The following is a 26035-nucleotide window of genomic DNA, read 5'->3' as shown; positions in this document are numbered from 1 at the left end:
CTTATTCCTGAAATGTTTGTTCCAATTCTCCGGCTGAACACACAAACAAGCACACAGACACAGAGGCGCACACAGACACAGAGGCACACACAAACACAGAAGCAAAGCAGGAGCAGAGAGAAGAATTCCCAGCCAAGTAAGATTGCATTAGTGAAACTGAGAGGAGAATTTGCCTCACTGACTGGTGCTGGCACCCCAAGGGGTGACTTTGGTTCTGTCTTTAAACACACAGGAAATAAGTAAGACAAGTCCAGACTTTTTCTATTCTTGCAAACTACCAAACCCTTGTTTAGAGAAGATCTGATTCTAAAAAATTTCAGGCAAAATATCCTTAACAATCTAGTGAAAAATCTGTAGCTGATCTTCAAGACAATTGATCACCTAGGGCTATTTCACTCTTCCCATACATTAGTCTTACTTCATTTCTTTCCTCTTTGCTCATTTTTTCAGTCTTTCATCCTGCTATAGCATTTTTTTTATCTTACTGCTTCTTCTTTGGTCTGCCTCTTCCTCTTCCATGGAAGTCACAGGCAGCACCCTTGCCAGTGGAAAGTCCTGCTCAAAGCCTATCATTCAGAATTTCTCCATTTTTCAGAAAGTAGTTCCGACCCAAGTGTTGCAGAACCTTAGAGACCAGGAAGGAGAGGTTCTGATCAAGGAGAAATGCAAGAAAAAATGTGCAGCCTTTCTCCTCTAGATTGAAATTTAGGATCTACCCCAAAGTAGCTTAAAAACTTGGTTTTTTACATGAGTGTTATTTAGTGAATTGTGCAAAATGAACCAGTGGAACTGGAGTTAGATGGTAAACAAAACATTGAAGCCTCTGTCACCACTGCCAGTAGTGGAAACCTGTGGGAAAGCAAGAGCAAGAAGACAGAACTGAGTTTTCATCTAGGCGAGGACTTTCTCTGATCAAGAGGCATGCACTCATTCCCAATACAGCTCTACCACCATAGGATGGAAGTTTGTACTAGGTAAGAAAATTGTTTTGATCATTTGATATCATTGTGACATCATGAATGTAATAATTTCTTCTCACAGTGGCTATATGAGGTAACTTGGCAAAACGAACAGGTATAAACTGCATTACACAAACTAATGCAATATTTATGTAGGTAACATCAAGTCAGACCATATAGTGGCTGAAGAACAGGGGACTGTCTGCTACAGACTAGTGCATTTATGTGTGGAAACAAAAGGACTCCCCAGTCTGAGTTTCTTTAATTCATTTCACTGCATTACAGACAATCACTTTGTCATATTGGTATAGCTGGGAAGACACATGCTTTCTGTGGGCAATGAAGTTCTTCTCTTGCAAAAATTATTTTTGTCCCGAAGGTTTGGATTCCATATGTTGTACAGTGCTCCACCTTGGACACGACTGTGGGGATGAAGGCCTGAGCTAAAGCAACTTAATTACTTAATCCTGTGTGCACCTCTCAAGACTAAGCCTTTAGTGCATACAGACCTCAGATGCAAACAAGCTGACCTCTTAGAAATGGGTTCTGATTTCTATCTCAGTCTGAGCCTGAACAAAATACTAGGCCTATAACATGCAATGAGCTAAAAATACGTCATATTCTACAGGGAGCAAGTCAGGAATTCACATTTTGCCCAAGACTTCGTATGTTTTGTCCTATGCACTGGCAGAATGAGGCAAGCTACTTTCAGCAACTGCATGTTCTATACCTACAAGTATTCAGTAACATTACCTGCAAAAGATTAATGAAGCAGAATCATGCTGCCTACTCAAGTCCTCAGATTCCTATTACAGAAAGATAGATATTTGCCTTGCGAAAGAATCTAGCAGTAAAGGAGCCTATCTAGAAAAGAAGCACATTCAGAAAAGGCACTCCAGTTTATTTATATGTTTAATTTCAGTCTTGATTAGTCAGAGTCTGGAATTTAAACACATTTTAATGCTTTCTCAGACTTGATCACAGAATAGACCTACAGGTCACACATACAAGATTCTCTCATATTTATGGGCTGTTGGTCAGTTCTACTGACATCAGTGACTTCTACCACTTTTAAATACTACATTAAAATACTTCGGGGGCAATACAGCTTGACCACTCAATAATGAACAAGCCTAATTAACTAAGAAATGAGCACTTCTCAGTCTGAAAGAAATGTATTTTCTTATTTTGACAGTTGAGTATCCAACAAAAATGCTTGGCCTCAACATTGACCAGCTCCTTCCCTACCACAGCCCCCCATCCTGTGTTATACACCTCTTCCTATATTTGTCAAACCAATATCATTTAGGTACTGTCAAAGCAAAGATAGAGAATTTCTGGAAGAATCAAAAAAATATATGAGTAGAGACGCTAATTCCAGTCCTTTTTTCCCATTCAAAAGAGAAAAAAAAATTTAATGTTTTTTAAAACTTTTAGATTATTTAAAATGGTATTTTGAATGTTTAAACAGATTCTAATTGTTTGATAAAATCTGCTGCAACAAACATGCTCATATTAGAAGACTAAATCTTCTAATATTTAGAACTAAATTTCCCATATTTAGACATCAGCTTCTTGGTAGTCATTTCTCAATTGATAACCAACGTTCTTCGTTTGAAGACCACACGAGATGACATCAGAAACCAGCAGTTTAGTAGCAGATTTATTGTAAATTAACATCTCACTAGGTAAAAAGATTAGTGGTCTCACCTTCCAGACCTAAAGTTAGCAACCACATGATTTATGAACAGCAGAAGATGAGGTTTTAAAAATGATGAGAACTAAAGACATTACAGTTTCACATTCATTTCCAGGTATACTTGTGCCCCTGTTAACATTGCTTATCTCTCTTCACACATTTGACCACAGCATAATTTTCCATGGGCTGACACTGCTCTACTCCCCTAATCTCCCATTCTTCCCCAGCTACAGGAAATATTCTAAATAAATTTCCAGCAGAAAAAAAAAAAAAAAAAAAAAATCCAAATATTAAAAATCCAAATATTATGAGTTTCTGAGCTCACAGGAGTTTTAATATACCAATGCCAGAGTGAATCCTTACCCCTTGCCTCTCATCATTCCTAATAATGAAAGCAAAGCTCCGAAGACATCTATGGATAGAACACATTTTGAATAGCACTACTGAATTGCATCTGAATAGCATCTGAAGACCAGTCCAAAAATCCTTCCCTAGCTGTTGACAGTGTGTAAGTCTTACACAGGTAAACATCTGCTAAAGCCCGACAGGTTTGGTCCTTGTGAGCATTAAATAAAATTCATAAGAGGGTGACAGCTGCCAGGTTTGCTGACACCCAGAATTAAACTGGTACCCTTAAGGAATGAATGAACTAACTGTTGAGTTTGATCCAAACAGCATGCTTCTTTGATTATGTCCGTCTGGCTTATCAACCAGTTGATTACACAATTATGCATAATAATAGAATTATTATGCAATTATTTATATTTTCAGTCATTGTCAAACATAGTAGGTGTGTTTAAGGAAAGGACATAATTCAAAATCCAATAAAGACAGTTTTCTAATTAAGCTAGTTATCATTACTACTACGAAAACAATGAAGAATCCACAACAAATCATTTATATTTAGTTACAGTTACATACCTAACCTAGATCGCTAGAAATATTTAGATAGATTCTGTACCATGACCTATGTGATATACAGAACAATATATGTGATATATAGAACTCTGGACTGGCCTCTGCTCGTCCTAGCCTTTGAATGATTCAAGGCAATTTACATGAACTGGCATGTGGTTCCCAATGGGGACACTAAGATGATATAAAATTACTTAGAAGAATCACAGCTAACAGCTGGACCTAAGACTTTATGTTGGCATTTGACACAGGGTGGATTCCATCCATGCTTGCTAGTTTAATGAAAATAAATATGATGTTATTATTCAGAGTTAAAGTGTTTTTCCTCTAGGGTAAGTAAGACAAGCTACTAACATTTCACATGATGGATTGATGGGGAAAATTGCTTTCTCTTCAAAAAATTGTACTATCTTTTGCCATGTTTCCATTGGAAAGAACACACATATTTTGAATTATTGAATGGTCTACATACATTTAATCACTTGCTTTCAAGGAAAAGAAGTCACAAGAATGAGCTCAAATAACCATTAGAAAAAGCCTTGCTGCTGTGCTTGCTCTCCCCAGACTCATGGCATTTCCATAGACAAGCTAGCCCATCAGCTGCAACAGAAAAGAGCCTGCTCTGATCTGGGCTCAGGGCTATATGCAGGACTCTCCCTTTGTGACCTGTAAAATAAAATACATACAAAAAAAGGAAAGATACATCACAATTCTACACTGATTATGCCAGTCACTTTCATCACCCCCACCCACACAATGGCTTGTTCCACTTTTATTGTAGCAGCAAAACATGCTGCATAGGATGTGGGAAACTAGCATTATCTATAGAATATTTTCACATTAAGAAAGAGCTGAAGGCAGTATTTTTTTATTAGGGATCTATATATTAGGTGCCAGGACTGCACCACATTAAGAAGACATTTCTGTCAAAGGAGAACATTGAACCTGAACTCTTGATTCTCCATGCATTTACAACATCAGTCTCATCTGTGTTTGGTAATGTGTCTCACTGCTAAGCTTTCCCATCTGGCAGAACACACCTTGCAGACAGTTTGCAGCTGATCCAACAATAATGAAATAGTGTCTCCAGCTACTCAGTTACTACTGTTAAGGAGATCTTTTAACAGTAATCCCACTAAATAATTTATTGGAATTGTATATTGAGTTTGTCTGCAGTTGTAGTAAACTTTGGGAGCTAGACACTGAAGGCCAGAAGCTACGCCAGTCTAGCAGCACAAAGAACGTACAAAACTCATTAACCTGGTTATACAAGAATCGCCCTCAGTAGAAGCAACAGAATTTGGACTGAGGGCAGAAAGGGCCTGGTACTAAACTGAGACTGTTGAGACCCGTATTTACCTTACTGCTTTGCCATAGACCTCCTGTATCATCTAGCACAATGTCAATACTAAGCAAACCCATGAGGTTTTTAGGTACGCAGGGGCAAGAGAAATTAGAAGTTTTTTTACTGCAAGTTACCAGCCATTAGCTTTTCTGGTTGGGTGAGTTACTGACAATCACATAGCTGAGCTAGTCACCCAAGGGGAAAAAACAAATTTCTGAGACATAGTATATCTCATCTAAAATAGACCAGATGAACCACATCCTAAAAGGAAGTGTGAAGGTATGAAGTCTTGGGTGACCAACTTGAATGAATGTAAATGACCTCTGTCCTTCTGTCATCTGTTCCTGAGTTCTCCATGAACACAAGGGGATAACACTTCTCTAGCTCAAAATAATTTTATGAGGATAAACATGTGAGGAACTGTAACACCCTCTGAAACTATGGTACTTATCCCAACGGTACCTGATGAAGATCTGTAGGACCATTGTAGATGGACAGTCTGCCCTAACTTGTGAAGCTGCTGCAATGGCTCTTTGCTCTCAAAGCAAATATCTGCTGTCCTGGTGCTGAGTAACACATGGCTCTCCTAAACTTTGTGACTACAATTTTGACACCACCACTAAATTACTTGAGCAGAGATTAATTTTCAGGCTTTGCTCCTTCTCAAGTGTACACGATCTTTGTCAATATTTAAGATGATGAGTTTACAACTCAGCAAATTCTTTACAGTGTCTCCATTCAGTGTCTGTAACGACTTTGAAGGAAGAGCTGGAGATGTAGTCTTTGGAGGCATCTAAAACTATTCACAACACTGACAGAAATTTGATTAATAGTTTCAGCCAAAAAGAAGTGAAGGGGGATAGGGAGAAACCAGAAAAGTCAAATTACTCATTTTCATGTTTTCTGAGCAGAGTTTTCTCATTTTATTTCATTGTTTCAAGACGACATTCAGATATTTTTCAAAGCAAGTACTTTTTATTTGTTTGTATGTTTTATTTGATCTACAACTTTTCTAAGGGGAGGGCATTTACATCCAAAATGAATCCTTTTTTCTAGTAAATTACTCTAATAGTTCTATCAGAAGTATCTCAAAAATGGACTCAGTGCTATAAAAAGGTTACTATCAGTTATTATTCTGTTCTGAGTATGATCAGTAACAGACAACCTCAATTACCAAAGTACCCTAAAGTAGCTGACAGTACTTCATTGTTAGCTAAAGTCTTCAGCATTTTGCAGGGGGATTAAACAATGAGATTCAGTTACAATTTATCTGTTTATTCCTTTGAGTGTAAAACTAATGTGGTTAAATGTGTCTGAGGCTGACTTAGAACCACCTCACAATCATCCATCACAATATTTTTTCTGAACATATTTGAATACATTTACAATTTCTTCCAACATTTAATTGCTTACAGTAAGTTATTAAGAGTCTTCATAAGCAGGAATATACCTGTGTGACAATTACCTGGTCTTTTTGTTCATGAAAATTAGTTTTTTGCAGATATGTAAACTGAACAGGAAACGGGATGATAAGTAACCCTCCAGCTTCATCAAATTACCAATGCATCTGACTTACATAGTAAATGTTTTACACCATACGCTATTCTCACAGGTAAGATTAAATCTAGGTTTCATCTCAAATAGAATATCCAAGACTTACAAAGATTTGAGAAACCTCAAGCTACAGTAATTAAGACTGATGATCATGTCCCTTTCCAGATCATTTCTCAGAACATCACAGGACAGTACCTTAAGAGCTGCACATAAATGAGAAGGAATAAGGAAGGAAAAGCAACAGACAAGCAGCATTACAGAAGGGTAACGTGTAACCAGATCCACATATGTCTCTTCCATCTATCTTTGTTTTGACTCTCCTGTGCTTTCCTCTTACAGGCCAGTGTTGAAGCCAAGTCCCTTGTTCCACCTAAGTCCTGGTTCCAAGGACAGCATCCCAGTATAGCTGGGATTTAATAAATCATTGATTTAATAAATGCCTTCAAATGTAGCAATAGAGTACAAAAAGTACTTGTAAATATCAGCTGACAGGTTAAAAATCCAAAGCTTCTTTGGCCATATTTTGTCGGTGAATGTGCAAAAACAGCCACACTTGGGAAAATGCAGCCAGTGCACAAATAATTTATTATTTTCCTTTAATTTCAGATTCTTCTATTGGATCACTTCAGTTAACACTGAAACAAGTAAAACTTAATGGATAGGAGTGACAGCAAGCACCAGAAACAAGAAGGCTTAATAGCAAGGAACAACTTTTATGTGTAGTGTAACCCTACAGCACCATGGACCAATATAGAACTGCAAGAAAAGTCCACTTTCCTCTAGCTGTCAGCATGGTACAAGGGAAACATGCTGCACTGCTTTGCTACACATGAAGAAAATCACTCACTAAAACCCAGACAGCTCATGAAGAAATATCATTTAGAAGCTGGTTCAGTATCCTTGCATGATGAGTTGCAAAATCAAAGACCCACATCTAGTTTGTGTTATCTAGAAGGCCATCAGCCTAGAATACATTGGAAGCAACCTGACATTAGCACACTCAATCCAGGCCTAGTAAGCCCTAGGGAGAAGTGGAAATCCACATCCTGCACCTCAGATAGCCTTAGAGATGACGGGAGAGAATCCCATCATTAAAACCAACGAATTTTACAGAAGCAATTTACACTATTATCTTAATAAGTCAACCTTTACAACCCTGTGAATCAGGATTGTGCACATGAATGCATGTGTGTAGGCAGAGGGAGGATGTGTAAGTGCATATGGTATGCACTTGCAAAAACACACTGATTAGACAGCTAGTTAACTGAAATAGTTAAAACTACTAACTGAAATACTTGCCATAGAGTTCTGATGAATTGATAAGCATAGGACACTTCCATATTTTCATCTGATTTCCAGGAAGGCCTTGTCCAGTCATCAGTTCACTGGTTTTGGGTAACCAGAGCAAGGAACAAATCTATTGCAATTTAAAATTCTACGTCAGTTTTCAGAAAGGGTCAACATACACTATTCAGTATATTTGAAATGTTATCTACAATGTTTAAACAAGCTACTGAGAAATAGTCCCAGCAGAATATTTACTTATTTAGAAGGATCATTTCATTCCTTACAACACCTCAAAGTACAGTTGCCTTATTGTCCTATCTAAATGTGATAACAACCCTTCAATATAAAACCAAAGCCCTTCAAACACATCCTCAGTTAAGTTGTAATAGCTCCAGCAAAATCAACAGTTATGACTCAAGCTGAGAATCTGTTCCTCTGTCTCCTAATATTCAAACTCCAGAGACTGATGTTTGCCCTCTGACTCTTAGACCTCTTCTCACCCCAGCACTCTGGGAATTTTCCCTCCCCCTCAACATTCTCTCCACATCAAGATTTCGGCCAAAACTATTATTGCCAATAAGGAAAAGATGATGATAAATGTCTGGCTGCGAGACCACCTCCTCTTCAATCAGTTCTGTGTGGAGACAGAAGTGGTGAATGAGAAACAACAAACTGCTGCTGAGTCCAGTCACACTCTGCAGTGCTGAATGTAGCACAGTTGCACATCCAGAGAAAATCCTGCTGTTCCTCTGACCGCAGAACCACCCTCAAAGTCAGTGGGAGTTTGCCAAATGAGCACAGCTATACAAGAAGAGCATAGCCCAAGTATGCAGACATTTCATCATTTCACCTGAGAATCTGTAGCTGCACTTTGGATAATTTTCTCACGATTTATGTCCCAGACACGCAAAATCCTATCTTTCATTCCACCCCCTGTAGCAAGGACTTCGGACTGCCAAGGACACCAGTTCATAGCCTGCAAAAAAACAGAAAACACATGCCAGAACAGACTAGGAAGACAGTTGGAAAAACAGAGTAGTTTTTGCTTAAAGGCCTAGTTGGAAAAACAAACTGCAACAAGCACCCAGAATGTATGCACAGAGCAATGTAGGATCCCAAAACTCAAAATGCCGCTTCCCTTGCCATTGCTTCACAGTAGCCTACACTGTCCCACATATTCTCATAAAACTCCAGCTTCTCTGCTTACCTTTCAGAGGCCACAGACTCACACCTCAGTACCAGAAGAACCCAGCAGGATAGATTCTTACTGCCTAAACCAAGTCATCACAGAAGCCTAAGCAACATGACTTATGGGGCTTACAGGAGACCTGGTTTTCTGAGATACTTCCAGGATATGTCTAAGGCCCAGACTCTACCTGAAGAAAAGCTACTAAGAACTCAGTTCCATCTGTTTCAATAAACTCCTCTGACCCTTTAACCCCAGTGCTTCAGGACAGTCTCAGACTCTTTTGGGAGGATAAACAGCTTATAAATGCTGGACTCCCCTGCCTCTTATTGCTAATACTTGTCCTCTCTCCTATACAGACTAGGACTTCATAAAGATGAAGAATCTTAAATTGTCTCATTTGCAGTTTCCTACTTCTGATTATTTGCTACCAGCAGTGACATGGAAATATGGGAAGGAGGCAAAAGAAACCTCATATTTAAATTAATTGCAGCAGAGAGAATTTTCCAAAACTCCAAAAATTGAAAGATGTTGTTTGTTAACTTGTAAGCATTGTACAACCAAACTTTTCTGTGCAAGGCAGACAGATAGGGGATAAGGCTGTAAATTTTATTTATATTTGGCATTCTATTTCCAAAGGCCTACTAATCCAGTAAAAATTTCCTAATCAAAGCCATAGCAAAATTATCTGTGACTTGGAATAACAAGAATTGGTCTTAAAATTAACTGCATCACAAACAGGGAGAAGAGGCTAATAGATATCGGTGAGATAATTTGAAAAATTCTCTAACTGTCCACACCAACAATGTGATTTCATGAAAGCAAATATAGAAAAGCAGACATTCCTTCCCCATATACCTTAACTGCTGAGGAATGAGGTATGGTTTTCAGTGGCTGTGACTGCAATTTCACACCAGGGTCACCAGGCCAGATATTCAATATACCATCACTAGACCCACTTGCCAGCAACTGGTTGGTTAGTGACCATTTCAGGCTACAAATACTTTGTTTGTTTTGGCAAAGAGTCCCAACATGGTGCTGAGCAACCCGAACATCATGGTGATGAATAGATCCTAGTCGTGAACCACTGTAGATGAGAAAAGACAGCATAGGTTTAATGTTAAAGAAGACAAGCTACATATCACACTGATATTTCCTCAATGGTTTCAAAAGCAAACCACATCAGAGTGAAACGTGTCTGCAGAACAACAGTATTTCAGTAAAAGGAAACGCAAACCAACTATCAAAAGCACACCCTGATTGTAGAGGTGGCTGACAATGGAGAGAAGCCAAGCAGCTGCTCAATTCAAACCAGGGAGAATACCTGTTCTCTCTCATGGTTTTAATTTTCCTGAAGATATATGTCATTGTACGCCACTAATCTGCACCTTGTTCAACTGTCAAGCCATTTAACGTAAACTATTTCCTGTTCTTCATGAAAAATCATTTTGCAAGATGATTTTTGCGAATGCCAGATATGACTTGACGGCCAACAAAGAGGCAGTGTAAAACTGCACTGCTCTGGGAAGGGCTTACTAGCGAGTAACAGTGTGTTCTTTGGTGCTGTCCCTTCTCTCATCTCCTTGCTCCTTCCCACTGCCAAGCTTAAAGAAAATCTGCACAGCTTGACACTGTTGCACTACTTGCCTGTTAGGAAATGGATGCATGGTCCTACAGCCAAGTATCATCAGTCTACCAAAGTAAGGAAGAAATAACCGGCCTGGAAGCACAGCTACTGTTACAGCTTAATCCCAAATACAGGTTTTACACATCAATAGTAGAGTTGAACTGAAAATACGTTGCAGTGCATTTTCCTTTCCTGCCCTTCTAAGGATATTACCTACATTAAACCTACGATGAAACAGAAAAGCCTCCTGCTGGAAATTCACACTTCCAACTATTATGACATGATGAAACTGAAAAAATCAGCAAGTTCAATACCATCTTTCTGGGTATGTGAGAAACAGTTATCTGACATTAGTGCAATAGGTTAATTTAAGGCAGTAATAACTGGTGACTTTCCCATACTGGCTTTTAAAGGTTTTTCAGATGCAAGTTGAATGATTTGGATGCTCTAAAAACACACACACAAAATTGACTGATTGCAAGAAATGTCATTCTGTTGTGCTTGTATTAAGCAATTGCCAAGCTCTTGAAGTTCACAAAAGCATGAAAGATTCCAACCAAGCAGTGCTCCACTGAATGTTAAGCACATCTTTATGGAAAATACCTTTGAAAATACATGGCAGTATGTATATCATATGCAAAGGCATCATAATTTGCATCCTGAAAATTTACATAGATTTTTTCCTACTAAATAATAAGCAGAAAATCTAACCAAGTGTATTGGGTCTGGCTGAGACAGAGTTAATTTTCCCCATTGCAGCCCTCATGGTGCTGTGCTTTGTATTGGTAGCTAGCAAGGTGTTGGTAACACCCCAGTGTTTTGGCTGCTGCTGAGAAGTGCTCATACAGCATCAAGGCTGCGTCTCCAACATACCCCCATCACCAAGGAGGCTGGTGGTGGGCAAGATCTTGGGAGGGGACATAGCCAGGACAAACTGACCCAAACTGAACAAAGGGACATTCCATACCTTATGACGTGATGCTCAGCAATAAAAGCTAAGGGATGCGGGAGGAGGGGGGCATTTGTTATTATCATGTTTGTCTTCAGAACAACCGCAATGCGTACCAAAGCCCTACTTCCCAGGAAGTGGCTGGACATTGCCTGCTGACGGGAAGTAGAGAATAAATATTTTGTCTTCCTTTGCTCCCGTGCACAGCCTTTACTTTTGCTTTACTAAAATGCCTTTATCTTGATCCATGAGGGTTTTTTCTACCTTATTTTCTCCCGTCTCCTGCCCAATCCTGCTGAGCATGGAAGTGATAGACCAATTTGGTGGGCACCTGGCATACAGCCAACGTCAAGCCACCACACCAAGAGAAATAGAACTGAATTGCCAGTGTTAGCCATATTAAGGTTTTCAGTATTTCTAGTGCTATGAATGGGAAGGAACTGGGCTCCTGAGAATCCTGGCTGAAAGGACACTTTACCGCTTGGCATAAAAAGAAATCAGAATTATTTGCTTTTGACACAGAAGATGGCATCTGTTTTCCTAAAGACAAAGAGAAGCCAACAAAATTTTGTGACAGGTTAATTTATGGCACTGAAGTCTATTTACAGGTTCATGATGATGTGGTGTTGGACTATTTTTAACCACAGGAATTAGTATGTAATCCCAAAGTATCAATTGTCCACTGTAAGAATGCCGCTCTTATTTTAGTAACAATGAATATTAACTCCATGTCTTTTTTTCTACTTATACAGATATTTTCACTCTGCCCTAATGTTAGAATTAACCAGTTAGTTTCAAACCTAGCAAAAGAAATAAATGTTATCTCAACCTAATCTGTCAACCATAACTGTAGTTCACAGATTCATGCTGAATTTTATCATCAGTTTCTATTCAAAGAGATCTGTAATTTAAGTTTCTGTTGTTTTCACTCCTTCGGCCAAGCTGAAATGCAAACTGAAACTAATGCTTATTGTAATAAGGTTATGCCACTTGGCATTGGCAGGATGTTCCAGCTGCATCCTTGTAACTTAACCCACTCAGCATACCTGCTCCAGCAACAGCATTTTATTAACTAGTTGTTGAGCTGGTATCCTTGTACCTCACTCCACTAGCAGACCTTATACAATCAAAAGTGAGAGCATCTTGTGAAATCAAAATAAAACTACCTCTAGTGTTCCTATCCAGACATACTAGTTTCATTTTGAGTTTAACAATCAAGTCAGTTTACCCTTGCCATTATTTCTGTGTTTAAGTAAAACAGAAGACTATCATATGATTTTAAAATTGTAGAAGCATCCATCATAAACAAGTCTGCCTTCAGCCCCTTGAAGTGAGAGTCAAAGATCTGAAACAGAAAGTGGGAGGGAAAAAAAATACAAAAAGTACACTTGATCTTTCTCATCTGAGTCCCCATATTTAAATGATCCCTAAATATAAAATATTCACCAGCTAGTATAAAATTCACCCTTGGCAAAGCAAAGCTCAACCACTTCAGTCCTCTTTGGGTTGTGGATAGCAATAAGCAGGCTTATCTTCCCTTGTAGATACACAGCTAGAGAGGTGTGCAAATCTTTAACAGCTGTGTTTCGCTGTGCACCTGAAAAGACAGATGTCGTCTCAATATCAATGGAGGGGCAATCTAAACTACATGCCTTTTCCCCAGCACCGGGCAGGCTATGATTTTTGGAGTCCAGACTCAGTGGAGACATCATTTCAGGCTCAGGCTTTGCACAAAACCAGAGCCACAGCCTCTACATCCCAGTAAAAGTCTGCAAGTGGTGACAGTTTTCTGGAAGGAGAGTAAGAAACAGACTAAAGAGGCAGGCTAAATCCCCTTTGGCTGCTTTCCTGCCATATAGTAAATCTACATAAGATTTCTGAGCTGGCCGATAAGTAGAGGGACAGGATAAATCCCCTTTGAGCAAGGCCAAGGAAAATAGCTAAAATGAATGGGACATTTGTCTAAGTAAAAGCAGCAGGACTCTTTCTGGGAATATACTATACCACTCACCTGCTCAGTATATAATGATTCCAGCTCAGAGCTCCAACTACAGACAGGTGACCAAACATATTTCTCAACCTCTTTTTGGTTTCAATGTCCCACAGCTGCCAAGTCAAAACAAATAAGAAATACAAATTTAACAACAAAAAGAAAAAATATTTTTGCTCTGTTCATTTGTTTGCAAGTAAGCCGCTGCCCGGTTCTCATTTGACATATGGAGAGCCTCAAGTTCATTTATTTCACAAGTAAGATAAGAAGGAGTATTTCCAAATTTTGACACCTGTATCAGTGATGCTGAAGTCAGACAGGATTGAAGGTAATGCAAATCTCTGAGTTTAATGCTATTTATTTACATGTCAGTATTTGGAAGTCCATACTTGAAAGCATTGGCCTTCAGTACCTTCAGATTGCTGACTCAGGACTGCAGCAGGTAGGTCCCCATATTATCTAGCATCTCAGCCAAAGTCCCACAAAAATCTTTGGATAGTAAGACTGCCCTATAACAGCAAGCTGAGAGGTACGTGTATAATCAGACTGAGGTAAAATTCTCATGTGTGAATCCATAAGGAGAGTTTTGGATTGAGTTCTCAAGGCATAGATCACCAGAGTGATCTTAGCAAGAGAGATACAAGAAAAAATAGCCTGTGCTGAGTAAAATAATTCAATGAAAGAGTTCCTCACACTGGCGGAAAAAAAATCTGATTGTGTCTGGACAACTGAAACATTAATTCAGTCATCAGCTTTTTAGTAGCTTCAGAGGCTCCATTACATATAGGTAACACGGATGTTACTAAGTCGTTCAGTAAAGTGCAACATGATACAGGGAAGTGCTAGATATTGTCTCCAGCAGAGTTCTGTAGTTTAGCCAATCTTTTTCATTTGTTTCCTTAAAAAAAAAAATCAGTATCAAGTTATCTTGTGGTCACTTTAGGTAAAAATGGAGAAAGACTAAAAAAAGTAAATTATATAGTACTTGCACTTCTCCATCACTGGTGCCAATTGCAAGGCAAGTTCCTCCTTTTATCCAAGACAGAGATGAAATGTATTTGGAACTGGAATTCAAATCAATGCTTTCAATGGCTTGAAGAGTTCCTCCATTCCAGATGTGTGCAGCAGGTCCTACAGCAACAGCAATGAGATTTTCAAGGCTCCAGTCCAGTATGTTTAGATCTAGAAGAAAGCTACTAAAAGTTACTGCACAACAGTTGTAGTTAATAGGATGGGGTGAAGGGGAGTATCATTTGGGGGACAGAGGCTTTTTTTTTTTTAGCTATGGAAAAACTTGAAGAGACTGCTTCTCTGAAACCATTACCTCCTAGATGAACGAGAGTATCTCTAACAAGCCACAGTCTTCATAAGTCTAATCTCTACAAATGGGTATGTCTGCATAGCAGGTTCTGACTTACAGCTTCCCCACTGGAATTTTTTAATCTATCACCCTGCATTTTGGATCGCCACATCACTCACTCTAATTTCTGCTACCAGAAATGAGGCTCCTCCACCAACAGCTACAGTTCCAAAAGCACCCTTGTTCCAAGGTAATTCTTGTTATTGAGAAAGACATAGGAGACAGTCTATACGCTACAGTCACTACAGTGATCAGCCTCGGAACAGCCTGCTATGTCAGGTAGGTCAGAAGAAGTTGGTATACAACATTTAATACCAACCTAGGACATTCTCCCACATCAAGGAAAATCTTCAGCTGTCCCTTTAGAGCAGCTTAAAAGTCATTTTGCCTGACTCCTGAAGCACAGAAGATTGTTACCACAGGCCAAAGTCTGACATCATATTTTGGTAACTACAATCACTCTGAAGAACAGCTGAATCCATCAGTCAGCTGTTTGACTACAGTCCTGTAATCATGAAAGACTGAAATCACTTCCAAAGACTTCTATTAATGCTGTTAGTCTTGGGACATACCTTATGCACAATCAATCAGTGCAAATCATATAAATAAACCTTTGTCCTGTTTATAGATATACATGAACACTTGCAAGAATATGTTGAAAAAATCTCCACATGGACAATTACAACCACCTGCACACACAGAGCTGTTCGTTAGATCTTATGAAGTGCTAAAACATGTATTTGCTGCTGTAAACCAGAGATCCATGTGTGTTCATGTGTAATTTCTGCATGTTTAATTTTTGCCTGTGCACCACCAAAGACATAAGTGAGAATTTAGTTCAGAAGGTATCTGTCATCCAAACCATAAACAACATCACTGACATCTCCCAAAACAAGAGATTTAAAAGTCTGCTCAATAAGGTTGCTGCTATGTTGACTGGCTGCTAGATATCCAAGGCTAAGAGCTGAAACATTTAACTTAATTAAGCAGAGGTAAGTATATTCGTTCGATTTGAAAGTTGTATTGAGATCTACAGCTGAAGGAAACTGCATGAGAGTTAGGTAGCATTGATTCTAGGGTTTGATCAGTCATGTCCCCATCCTGGAACAGGCACTTCTCAAAGATGTATCCTTATAAGAAAAATGACATCATGCATATGTCCTGCAGAGTTTCCATTTTATGTGAAGGGGACACACCTACACCATCTTTCTTGAAACATACATAAGAACTCCTAATCTCTGCAAAAAACACCACACAGGAGAAATTAACTTACAGTAATCATTGCGCAAGCCAGTAATATGAAGCCTCACTTCTGGCTCCAAAGGTATGGAAGGCTTCATGATGGTAACAGCTCTAAACTCATTCTGCATCTCCTCTCCGCATCCTGTATTTGAAGATTCATCACATACAAATCAGTAATGCAAAACATCACCAGTTTTTCTCAGGCCTAAGCCTTTCACATTCTCACTATATTTGTCTCTCCAGAGGAGGCCAGAAGGGTCTAATTTATCCTGGGTAGGCTCAAAACACTAGACACGCTAAGCTACGTGAAAGCCACCTTTTACCACCTCTCTCAAACCTCCATGGATTTAGCCAGCTAGAACAGAGAATAGGGTCCACTATATTTTGTTTAAATTGTACCACAGCTCAATACAGAATGTGAGGTGTTTTGCTTTTTTTGCCTTAGTTTTCTGTCAAAAGTTGTTAGTAGCGGAATGTTTCATATGTGCTCTCCCACTTCAAAACCCCCTCATACAGCAATTAACCTTTGCTTTCTGGTGTTAATTTCCCACCAAAAGGTCTCCCCATCAATACCTAACCACAGGAAAAGGTTTTCAAAGCACACACATTTTGATCACAGCACACTAAGTTTCTGACAACAGATAAGTGAGAAACAAAAGCAAATACAAGTATGAGCAAGCACAGGAGTCATCCTTTGTGGTCACTGTCTACATTATGCTGCAAGGACTCCTAAACACCATAGAAAAAAGCCAGATCATTAGCACTATGAATCATTTAATGCTAGATTTTTATGTGTAAGAAATTATCTTGCTGTAATGTGCAGAGCAGAAAGCTGGAGATTCACATTTCTGCACTTCTCTCTGTGTTTTGACTACCTTTTTGAATTATTCTCCAGAGAGGAGTATTTAGAATGAGTATCAAAAGTGTCAGGGGCAGAAGACATTACTTACCTCTACAACTAACCTTCTCTGTTCAAAAAAATTCAGCACTGACAAAGTTTTTGTGCTCTGTAACTGAAATGCACACATAAACATCCTACATGGAAGTCCAGCAACAAATTGTGGAAAACTTATTTCACACAGTCCTTCCCTAGTCTGTCCTGAGTCTTCTCCCCTAATCCAAAATTACTTTCTGCCAGACAACAAATGTTTCCCCTCTTACCTGTGGTACTCTTTCTCTCTCCAAAGAAAGACTAAAGAAGAGCAAGAAACAGGCCACAGTGATTTTCTTCTCTTATCTAAAATTTTGTGGAGTTAAACAATCAAGCAGGCTTGCAGGAATGACCTTCTCAGACCTGCCCAATGCGATATGTAACACTGCATTCTAACCCTAAAAAGGTCAAATATTACCAAAATGAGATTTCTCTGTATAGAAATATCTGTACTTCTAATATTTAGATTTTTGGTTATTTTTTGAAAACTTTACTAAACATTTCTGACCCAGCCAAGTAAGATAATTCAGGAAAATTAAGGCATGTAATTGTAACAGTTGGATGAATGGCAACAGTTCTGAAACACTCTGAAAATGTTCTTACTTAACATTAATAGTTGGTATTGAGCAGTGAGATATAAAGGATGAAATCATCTCTGTAAGTCATTTCTGGTTTCTCTTCTCTCATGAGTAATTCATTTACCCTAAATTCATACTGATCACACTTTCAGCTCTATTCACCTACTTCACAGATAAATGGATGTGCATAACACGCTTTTTAATTAGTGAAAATTAAGCTTCATTACACCATTTTGTGTTATTTTGCCTGACTATGAGCGGGTATCACTGACTTCTGATAGGATTTCAACTTTCACATGCCTGTGTTACTTCTCAAAATGAGACTCAGGAAGTGGTAAGTAGTCAGTACTGTCACACCAGACCACTTGATCAACACATAGGTGGGTGGAATAAAACCCAGTATTCCTGACACCTGTATTCATTTGCCATCAAGAAAAACACCACGCTGTGACTAATCCCTATACTGTTGCTATTGACTGCTCTGAAATGAGTCTTAGTTACATAGAGAAGAGCAACAAAGGAATATACATATCTATCACATAGCCCCCAACTTCTTCTACAGGAGCTGCACTCCAGATTCATAAAGAAGCTGTTTCTTACTGATTTTACATGAGCATGAATCAGGCCTTGACTGGCAAGTATCCATCATACACAGAAATAGCCAGATCACCAAAACACATCATCTGTCCAAGACAGAACACAATGAAACATTTGTCTGATATTTATTGAACTGCCTCATACTCAAATAACCCTGGGAATATTTGTATTATTTCACGGGTTAACTCTTCACATCCCACCTGTCTTCCAGTTGCCTGATCATTCACACTCCTTTACGCTCATTCATTCCTAGGATATCTTTTGGAGCAAATTAATCAACTGCCCCACAGATGAAACCAGAGGCAGTGCTAGGGACAGTTTGCTCCAGCTTGGTAAGAGCAACAAGACTCCACCATCTTTGCATGCCTTGCACTCTCCTGTACCCAACAGTCTGTATGATAAACATCCTTTGCCCATTCTGCAGCACAACCCTACCTTATTTGTAGGGTTCTGAAACTGAAAAGCTGAAAGGAAATTAATGTTTTAGGGCCACCAATGCATCAGACATGGCCCAAAGGAGAGCCAAGTAAAATCCTATGGGTTAACCACACTGGAAAAGGTAGAATACTATCTCTTCACAGGCAGTGGGAACTCTAGAAATAGCCCCAAGCAGCATAGATCTCAGCCACTTTATATTATCCTGTAATACTTGCTGGAACAGGTAGATGCACTTGCTTCTCCAATGTAGATGCAGCCTGCTGTGTCTTACTGTTCAGTGTGCATGAGAACATTTGCTATATTAGAACATACCTTTCCAGATGCAATTGGTATTTTCACAGACCTTCATGTCATCACTTTCTGCAATGCTATATCCAGCCTCCTGGACCACTGGAAGCTGAGAAGAACATTTCTGCCAATACATTGAAGTGAAAACATGACTGAATTAAGAAATCTGTCAAAAAACTTATTTAAGCATCATGGATAACATAACTCCTATCAAAGGGCTCAACACTCATTACATAAAAGCTTCAAAACACCTTGTCTGTTGAATAGGAGATCCGTAACAAACACAGAATACCAGCGTCCAAATCATGTGCTCTAACTTGAGCCACCATCTTTCCTTCCACAAAACACCAATTCACTGCTAATGATCACACAAACTTTAACAAAGCTGTTTGAACGACTGGAAGATGTCCCAGGCCTGTACATCTGTAGGTACTACCACAGGTCACCTTAGTGCCAAACCTTAGCGCCCTCTTGTCCTCTTCTGAATCACCATTTGGGCTAATTTTACCAGCATATACTGCCATGTTCTCTGCCTGCAGACAGTAAGTCTGATGCTTCAGGCTTGCTGTATGAGGGAAGATCAGTTTTGTGGTGCATACACTGCAGGGCCATTCATTCCAGCATGAGACCTACTGGATGTCAGAGTCCTCTCTCAAACCAGGGTCCCAGAGCCTGGACTCCATGATCCCACTCCTTAAACTAGAATTATCACACGAAATTGAAAATATATATAAGGTGTCTCAGACGAATAAGACTTTTAAAATTACGTTATCATTTCCTTGAATGTCACAGAAACAGATGATGCAGTAGACAAAGATAAGAGAGATCTGAATTGTTCTCAGAACTTTTTCTTTTTTAAAAAAAAATTAGCTTAGGCCTTTAGCCAGGATTCACGCAAAGGCTCAGATCAGCTCATACAGGATATGAATCTCTTCACCAATCCCTATTAATATGCATTTCTTCACAATGTTCACTGAGTTGAATGCTCTGATGCCAGTTGTCTGTTTGGTCTGTAATTCTTTATTTACAGTCAGACAGAAATGCAGCTGTTGTTTTTACCAGCCACTCAAGATTAGTATGTTCTTCCTCCAATGTCTGTAAAACCTACCCTTCCACGGACACTCAGTATCACTCTTCCTCTAAACCCTGTTGCAATCATAAGAAATGTCTTACAAAAACACATCTGGAAAAAGAAGTGTTCCTCCTTTATATATCCCAGCTGTTCTACAGCAGGCCTTCAGCTTTGAAAAGCACTTTCAGTATGATTTATATAGACAACTTGGCAAAAAGCTAATCAGATTACTTGGATCTGTGTCCCTCTAAAATAAGTGCAGACATTTCTGTGGAAAACCAACTGTGTATATATGGAAGTAATCTTTTGGCTCATAAAGAGACCACACACGTTCACTGGAATGTGAGAAGATTTTCTTTTCAATGCATTCCATCCCTTTATGCTACCAGGCAGCACAAATTAAACAGTCATTAATTACTATATCTAAGAAGATTAATAGATTTTCATACAGTTTTAGCCAAGACTGACTTCCAAATGGTTTTAGGAAGAACTTAGGTTTTGGTCATCCCACAGTACTATCTCAAAGACCCCCACATCACACTTTCAGGAGACAGTTGTGGTCCTTGATGTAGAACTCTGAATATCTTAGTTTTAACTCTACTCCTGCTTGTAAATTACAGTGTAATTCCAGGTAAGTCACTTCATTGTAGGGATGAAAGACTGACACATAGAAGACTGACACATGGTCCATATTGGGACCAGTACTGTTTAGTATCTTCATCAATGACATAGACAATGGGATCAAATGCCTCTCAGCAAATGTGCAGATGATATCACGCTGAGTGAGTGTTACATGCCTGAGGGACAGGATGCCATTCAGATGGATCTGGACAAGCTCGAGAAGTGGGCCCATGTGAACCTCATGAGGTTAACCTCATGAGGTTCAACAAGGCCAAGTGCAAGGTCCTGCACATGGACTGGGGCAACCCCCGGTATCAATACAGGCTGGGGGATGAAGGGATTGAGAGCAGCACTCTAGAGAAGGACTTGGGGACACTGATGGGTGAAAAGGTGGACATGAGTCAGCAATGTGCGCTTGCAGACCAGAAGGACAACCGTATCCTGAGCTGCATGAAAAGCACCATGACCAGCAGGTCGAGGGAGGTGATTCTCCCCATTTACTCTACTCTGGTGAGACCTCCCCCTGCAGTACTGCCTTCAGCTCTGGGGTCCTCAGCACAAGAAAGACATGGACCTGTTGGAGTGAGTCCAGAGGAGGGCCACAAAACTGATCAGAGGGCTGGAGCACCTGTCCTATGACAACAGGCTGAGAGAGTTGGGGTTGTTCAGCCTGGAGAAGAGGCGGCTTCAAGGATTCAACTGAGTTGTGTATTTTAACAATTCTAAAATTCACATACTTTCCAGTCAGACCATGGAGGGGTGTGGGAATGAAGAAAGCAGTGTTGTTGAAAGAGGATTTTCCAGACTATTTTGCTTATTTAGAAACTAAAGTTTACATTACCTGGAGGACTAGGTTTCCCAGAATGATGTAAAAGCATGGTCTTTTTCCAACATCCAATGCCTCTCAAGACTACAATTATTACAACATGTCAGTCAACAAGCCTGTTAGCCCACCTGTCCTGACACTACCTCCTTTTCTTAGAAGTTGAGTTTGATATCCTCACAGAAATTTCTCAATATTAATTAAGGATTATAAAACACTATGAGCAAGGACATCGAGTATGCATTTCCAAAGTATACTTACTCAACAGTTACAGTCAAAAGTAAACATGTGAAAACAGCTATCAGCATCTTCAGACTGACCGTGCAACTGGTGCAATCAAGGAAAGCAGGGCACAAGAAAAAGCGTGGTCACTGACTAAAAGTTTACAACTTAATACATGAACAGTCACATTTAGATAGCACTAAAACAGTAAGGTGGTTTTGAGTGTAATGTTATGGTAGTAACTTTAACTAATACAGATAAATATCACCACACTTCACATGAGAAGTCAATTTTTTCAAGAAGTTAGTGAACAGAAACAGGTGGGTGGCTGGAGCATCGGTTTATTTAAGATGACCAAAAAGCAGGAGATAGTGTCTAAAAAATAAAATAAAATAAAATTCGTGTGTCAGTGTCCACTAGGAAAAATGAAGGGATAAAATGTACAGCAATAGAAAGTAACACCTAAATGGGAAGTGATCTGAAGTCTTCATTTCACATGTTAGGCAGATTCCATTTGTTCTTTCATCCTTGGCCAAACCTTCTATTGTCATGACAAAAAATTTTATTCTCAGAAAGCTACTTTTTGGCAAATTTTTCATAACACCTCATCTGTCTACGTGACAAAATGAACAGCTACATCCTGCATAGCTGAAGAAATTACCTTCTTCACACATAGTGGCTAGTAAAGGAAGCAGAAAACTGAGTCATTCAGGCTTTTCATGCATATTTTTTACAACATACATTTTCCCTCAGAGGTAACAAATACATCTTGAGGGCTTCATTATCTTGGTTTTGATTTTAGTTTGCTGGACAGTAGCCTGAAGGAAGGGGAGAGAAGCTGAGTCAAATAAATGATGAAGCAATTGCTCCTGACATTTCTCTAGCAGACATTTCCTAAATGGACCTCCTCATGTTACTGTTCTCAATGTCAATAAGGTAGTATCTGCATAACAGATTCCAGGCCAAAGATAAGGTAAAAAAACACGTCAGTAAAGCAAATGCCCTAACTATGCATTTGAATATTTCATTACTCACCTGTTTCTGTTTCATTTCAGCTCTCCTGTTATTCCTTCCTTCCAAACTCGCTGCAGCACGACTGCTAAGTAGAGTCACAATAGTTTTTGTGCTGGAGAGTTTCTTAGGCACCTGAGGTGTCACTGGAAAAACAATTTTAATGGAAACAATTCCTTTAAAAACCATAAACAGGGACATTTGTCAAGTACTTTTCAGAATAGCACTGATTTCGTAGTAGCAGTACTCTAAAAGCAGATCTGACACACTAAGTAGGACAATGCAAATACTGACATTTGAAGCCATCATCCTGCTTTCCTTTTCTCAGTGAAAAGAGACATTTCTACAGCATTATTCATCTTATCCTAAAAGAGACCTCTAAAAAAGGTCGGATTGATAATTTCCTTTATAAACAGTGCCACTAATACTGGAGCTCATATCCAGACTTAGATTTATTGACTGGTTACAGAGGATCCTACCCCAGAGGAAATCAATATTTGATTTCTCAGAACCATACAGGCTTTCACCACTGCTAGCACAGACAGCACGCAGGACCTTCTGTTCTAGAAAATGAAGTAGGGAAGACTTTACATTGTTTTAGAACCTGAGTATCCTAGAGCTAGGCATGTATTATTGAACAGTTGTGGTATTTTGCTTAGAAGAAGATAGAACTGCACTTTCTGACCAACAGGCATGGCATCATAGGAACACATCCTGAACAACAAACAGCATCTTTTATTTGCTCTCTGAAGATTTCAATTATTAACCAAGAAATGAGCCGTGTTTAGTTCCCTATATCTACCAGGAAGCTCTTCTTGTACATGCAGCATGTAAACCTTTCCCCACCTTCCCTTAGCCCTGCTGGAAGTAAGTCAGTGAGTTCAAAGGTTCGTTTAACCTTTCATCAGCTCCCTCTGTTGTTGACGTAAAGAAACAGCCTCCCCTAGAGTTAGCTCTTCTCCAGACCAAGTTAGACTACTGTAAGTTTGATCTGTGCTCTGAATGGCCCTCAGATAAGTCTCTCCCTAAGCTGAGTTAAGTGTGAGTGTCCCTTGTGCGCTGCCCCTTTGTCAATGCCTGAAGCCTTATGCATTTGAGGAGAGACAATAACACAGGGCAAGCTTCTCCTTCAGTGACAGTACACAACACTGCATCCATGCATGCAGACTGGTCCAAGTTCTGCAGTTATAGTGGGGTCTGTGGTAGCTGTGTGTAAGGCAAAGGAGAAACAGAAGGAAGGGAAGGAAGAGGCCTGTATGAATTCTCCTGCTCTCCTGTAGTTATTGTTAACTATTCCAGATATGAAGGTGCAGCAACAAACCCTGTGTGCTGTTACAGGCCAGTTGTTACAGAATAAGTTTAGCCGACCCAACATTTTAGTTATACTCTATTCTTCTAAATATATTCTTTTGTCTGAATAACTTCACTTAGTATTAGTTAGCAGGAAAAGGAATTGCAGGTCACATATCATAAACTCATCCTGACCTGGTTGCTTGGCTACAGGGAGGTCTGAAAGAAGATAAGGAGGACACTTTGTCAGCAGAAGCAGCAAACCATCGAGATAAGGACAACAAATGGCCTGTCAGAGAAACAGTTGAGCCCCCAGACCACGAATTACCATAGGACCAAGAGGCGTGTGGACTGCGCGTGAAGAGACTGACCATTGGACCGAAAGGCACGTGAAGGGTGCACGGAGAGGGAGCGCATAAATTGTAAGGGTTTAAAAACCCAGGTTTTCTTTGTTTTGGAGTCCCTCTCCAGAGGCACCCAGCTCAAGTTGTCATTTTGCTGTATCATCCAAATAAATTAATTATTTTTCTAAGATCAGAAGTCTGAGACTCTGCTGCTGGAGACCTAGGGTAAAGAGATTTCTTTAACACAGTGCAATTTAAACCCACTCCAACACAGCCTCCGTCATAGAGGAAAAAAGATTGGTCTGCAACAGGCATTGCTTGACTAGGGATGAGACTCTCTCTTTCCTTTCAGCCCACCTTGATGTCAGCTGCCTGTATGACCCACTGTCTTAGGCCGTCTGCGCACTGGTAATAGGAACCTCAAGCGCAGCTTTCATCTCACAACAGCAGCACACTCCTGCAGAGAGGACGCTGGCCCTGAGCTTGCTCTGCCTGTGAACGTCTGCACAGACTGCTGCTGCTGCACACTGCCATACCCAGAGGCCCTGACAATGGGACATGTGGGAACACCAAACCACACCTTACACTAATTCCCTGTTCCGGGTTATTTCAGAATTCCCTGCATGAGGCCATCCTCTGTACGAAAATGTTCCTTTGCATCCTGTCTGACCTCGCGTGCTGATGAGCGGGGTCCCTCCGGAGGCACAAAGATCGGCCATGCAGTGCTCCCTGCGCGGCTCTGCTACACCGCCTCTCGCGTGCAGCTGCTGCCATCTTGTGACAATAGGGCTGCTGGCCACTGGCGCTCTGGCCGCCAGCTTCCTCTTAATGGAGCTCTTAAACCTGGAGTACGTGGTCCTTTCTGACTCTGGGACCTGCACAAGTGAAAGGAGACAAAACACCAAAATGAGTCATACTTAATATCATTCCGGCCTTTCATGGCTTTTCAGGTTTTCCTCTGCCACGCCGCATTGGCTCAGCCCACTTCAGATCAACAGGCCATGGAAATGGATGTTGGGCTGGGGATGGCTCCAGCAGCCAGTCACCTGGGTGGAGAAAGAGTGAGGGGTTAAAAAACAGAAAGAAACAAATGCTTCTGGTCAGATAAGTACCACGGATTCAGCTGTCGCACAGAAAGCCTGTGGCAGAGTTAAAAAAAAAAAAATAAAAATTGTGTCACTCATGCAGTAGGCTACAGCACTGGTCTTTGAGAGACCGAAGGCATCTTCAGACATTTAGGGTAGGCTCAGCAGTCTGGTCTTTCCCAAGAGATGGGCATTTGGGCAAACCCACACATTGGCTGTCTGGAACCAGGCTGGTTTTCTGATCTTCACCCAAAGAAGGACTTAGAGCTCTTCTGATTTCTGAATCTTCTCACCACCACTGACTCTTGCTCATGTTACTACTTTTAATGTTATAAATTTTGATGTTTTCTTACACTTTTTAATATATTAAAGCATACTAAATAAAGATTAAATGACAGGTTTACATTTGTTACTTCCAAATTCATTCATAGAGCAATTTGTGTCAGAAAAACATAAAAGAATGTATGAAAATTTGAAACATAAGAGCCTAGATAATATTTAATATACGATTTTGTTTTTCAGACAGTTTTAAAGCAATGTTTTAGGTGAACGTGACAATAGTAAGGAATCACAGCAAGTATAATAGGCTTCTGGATCATTATTAGGTACTCCAGTAAATATT

The 26035-nt window shown here is 39.8% G+C and overlaps 1 protein-coding gene across 1 annotated transcript; it reads right to left on the bottom strand.

Annotated features, from left to right (window-relative positions):
• Window positions 1-3900: 3900 nt before the first annotated feature.
• Window positions 3901-25203, bottom strand: CDC20B (cell division cycle 20B; the record flags this gene model as incomplete). The annotated part of the gene is made up of 10 exons (XM_009710312.1): window positions 3901-4239; window positions 7772-7889; window positions 8610-8735; window positions 9804-10032; window positions 13533-13627; window positions 14497-14693; window positions 16145-16255; window positions 18970-19069; window positions 22719-22840; window positions 24987-25203. Coding segments are annotated over 10 exons (1479 nt in total), but the record flags the coding sequence as incomplete, so codon positions are not given.
• Between the last annotated feature and the right edge of the window lie 832 nt (window positions 25204-26035).

This window comes from Cariama cristata, unplaced genomic scaffold (assembly GCF_000690535.1).
Source record: "Cariama cristata isolate BGI_N322 unplaced genomic scaffold, ASM69053v1 scaffold12991, whole genome shotgun sequence".
In the NCBI taxonomy this organism is placed as follows: domain Eukaryota; kingdom Metazoa; phylum Chordata; class Aves; order Cariamiformes; family Cariamidae; genus Cariama; species Cariama cristata.
Note: the sequence above shows the minus strand (reverse complement) of the source record. Positions and strands in the feature narration are given on the sequence as shown.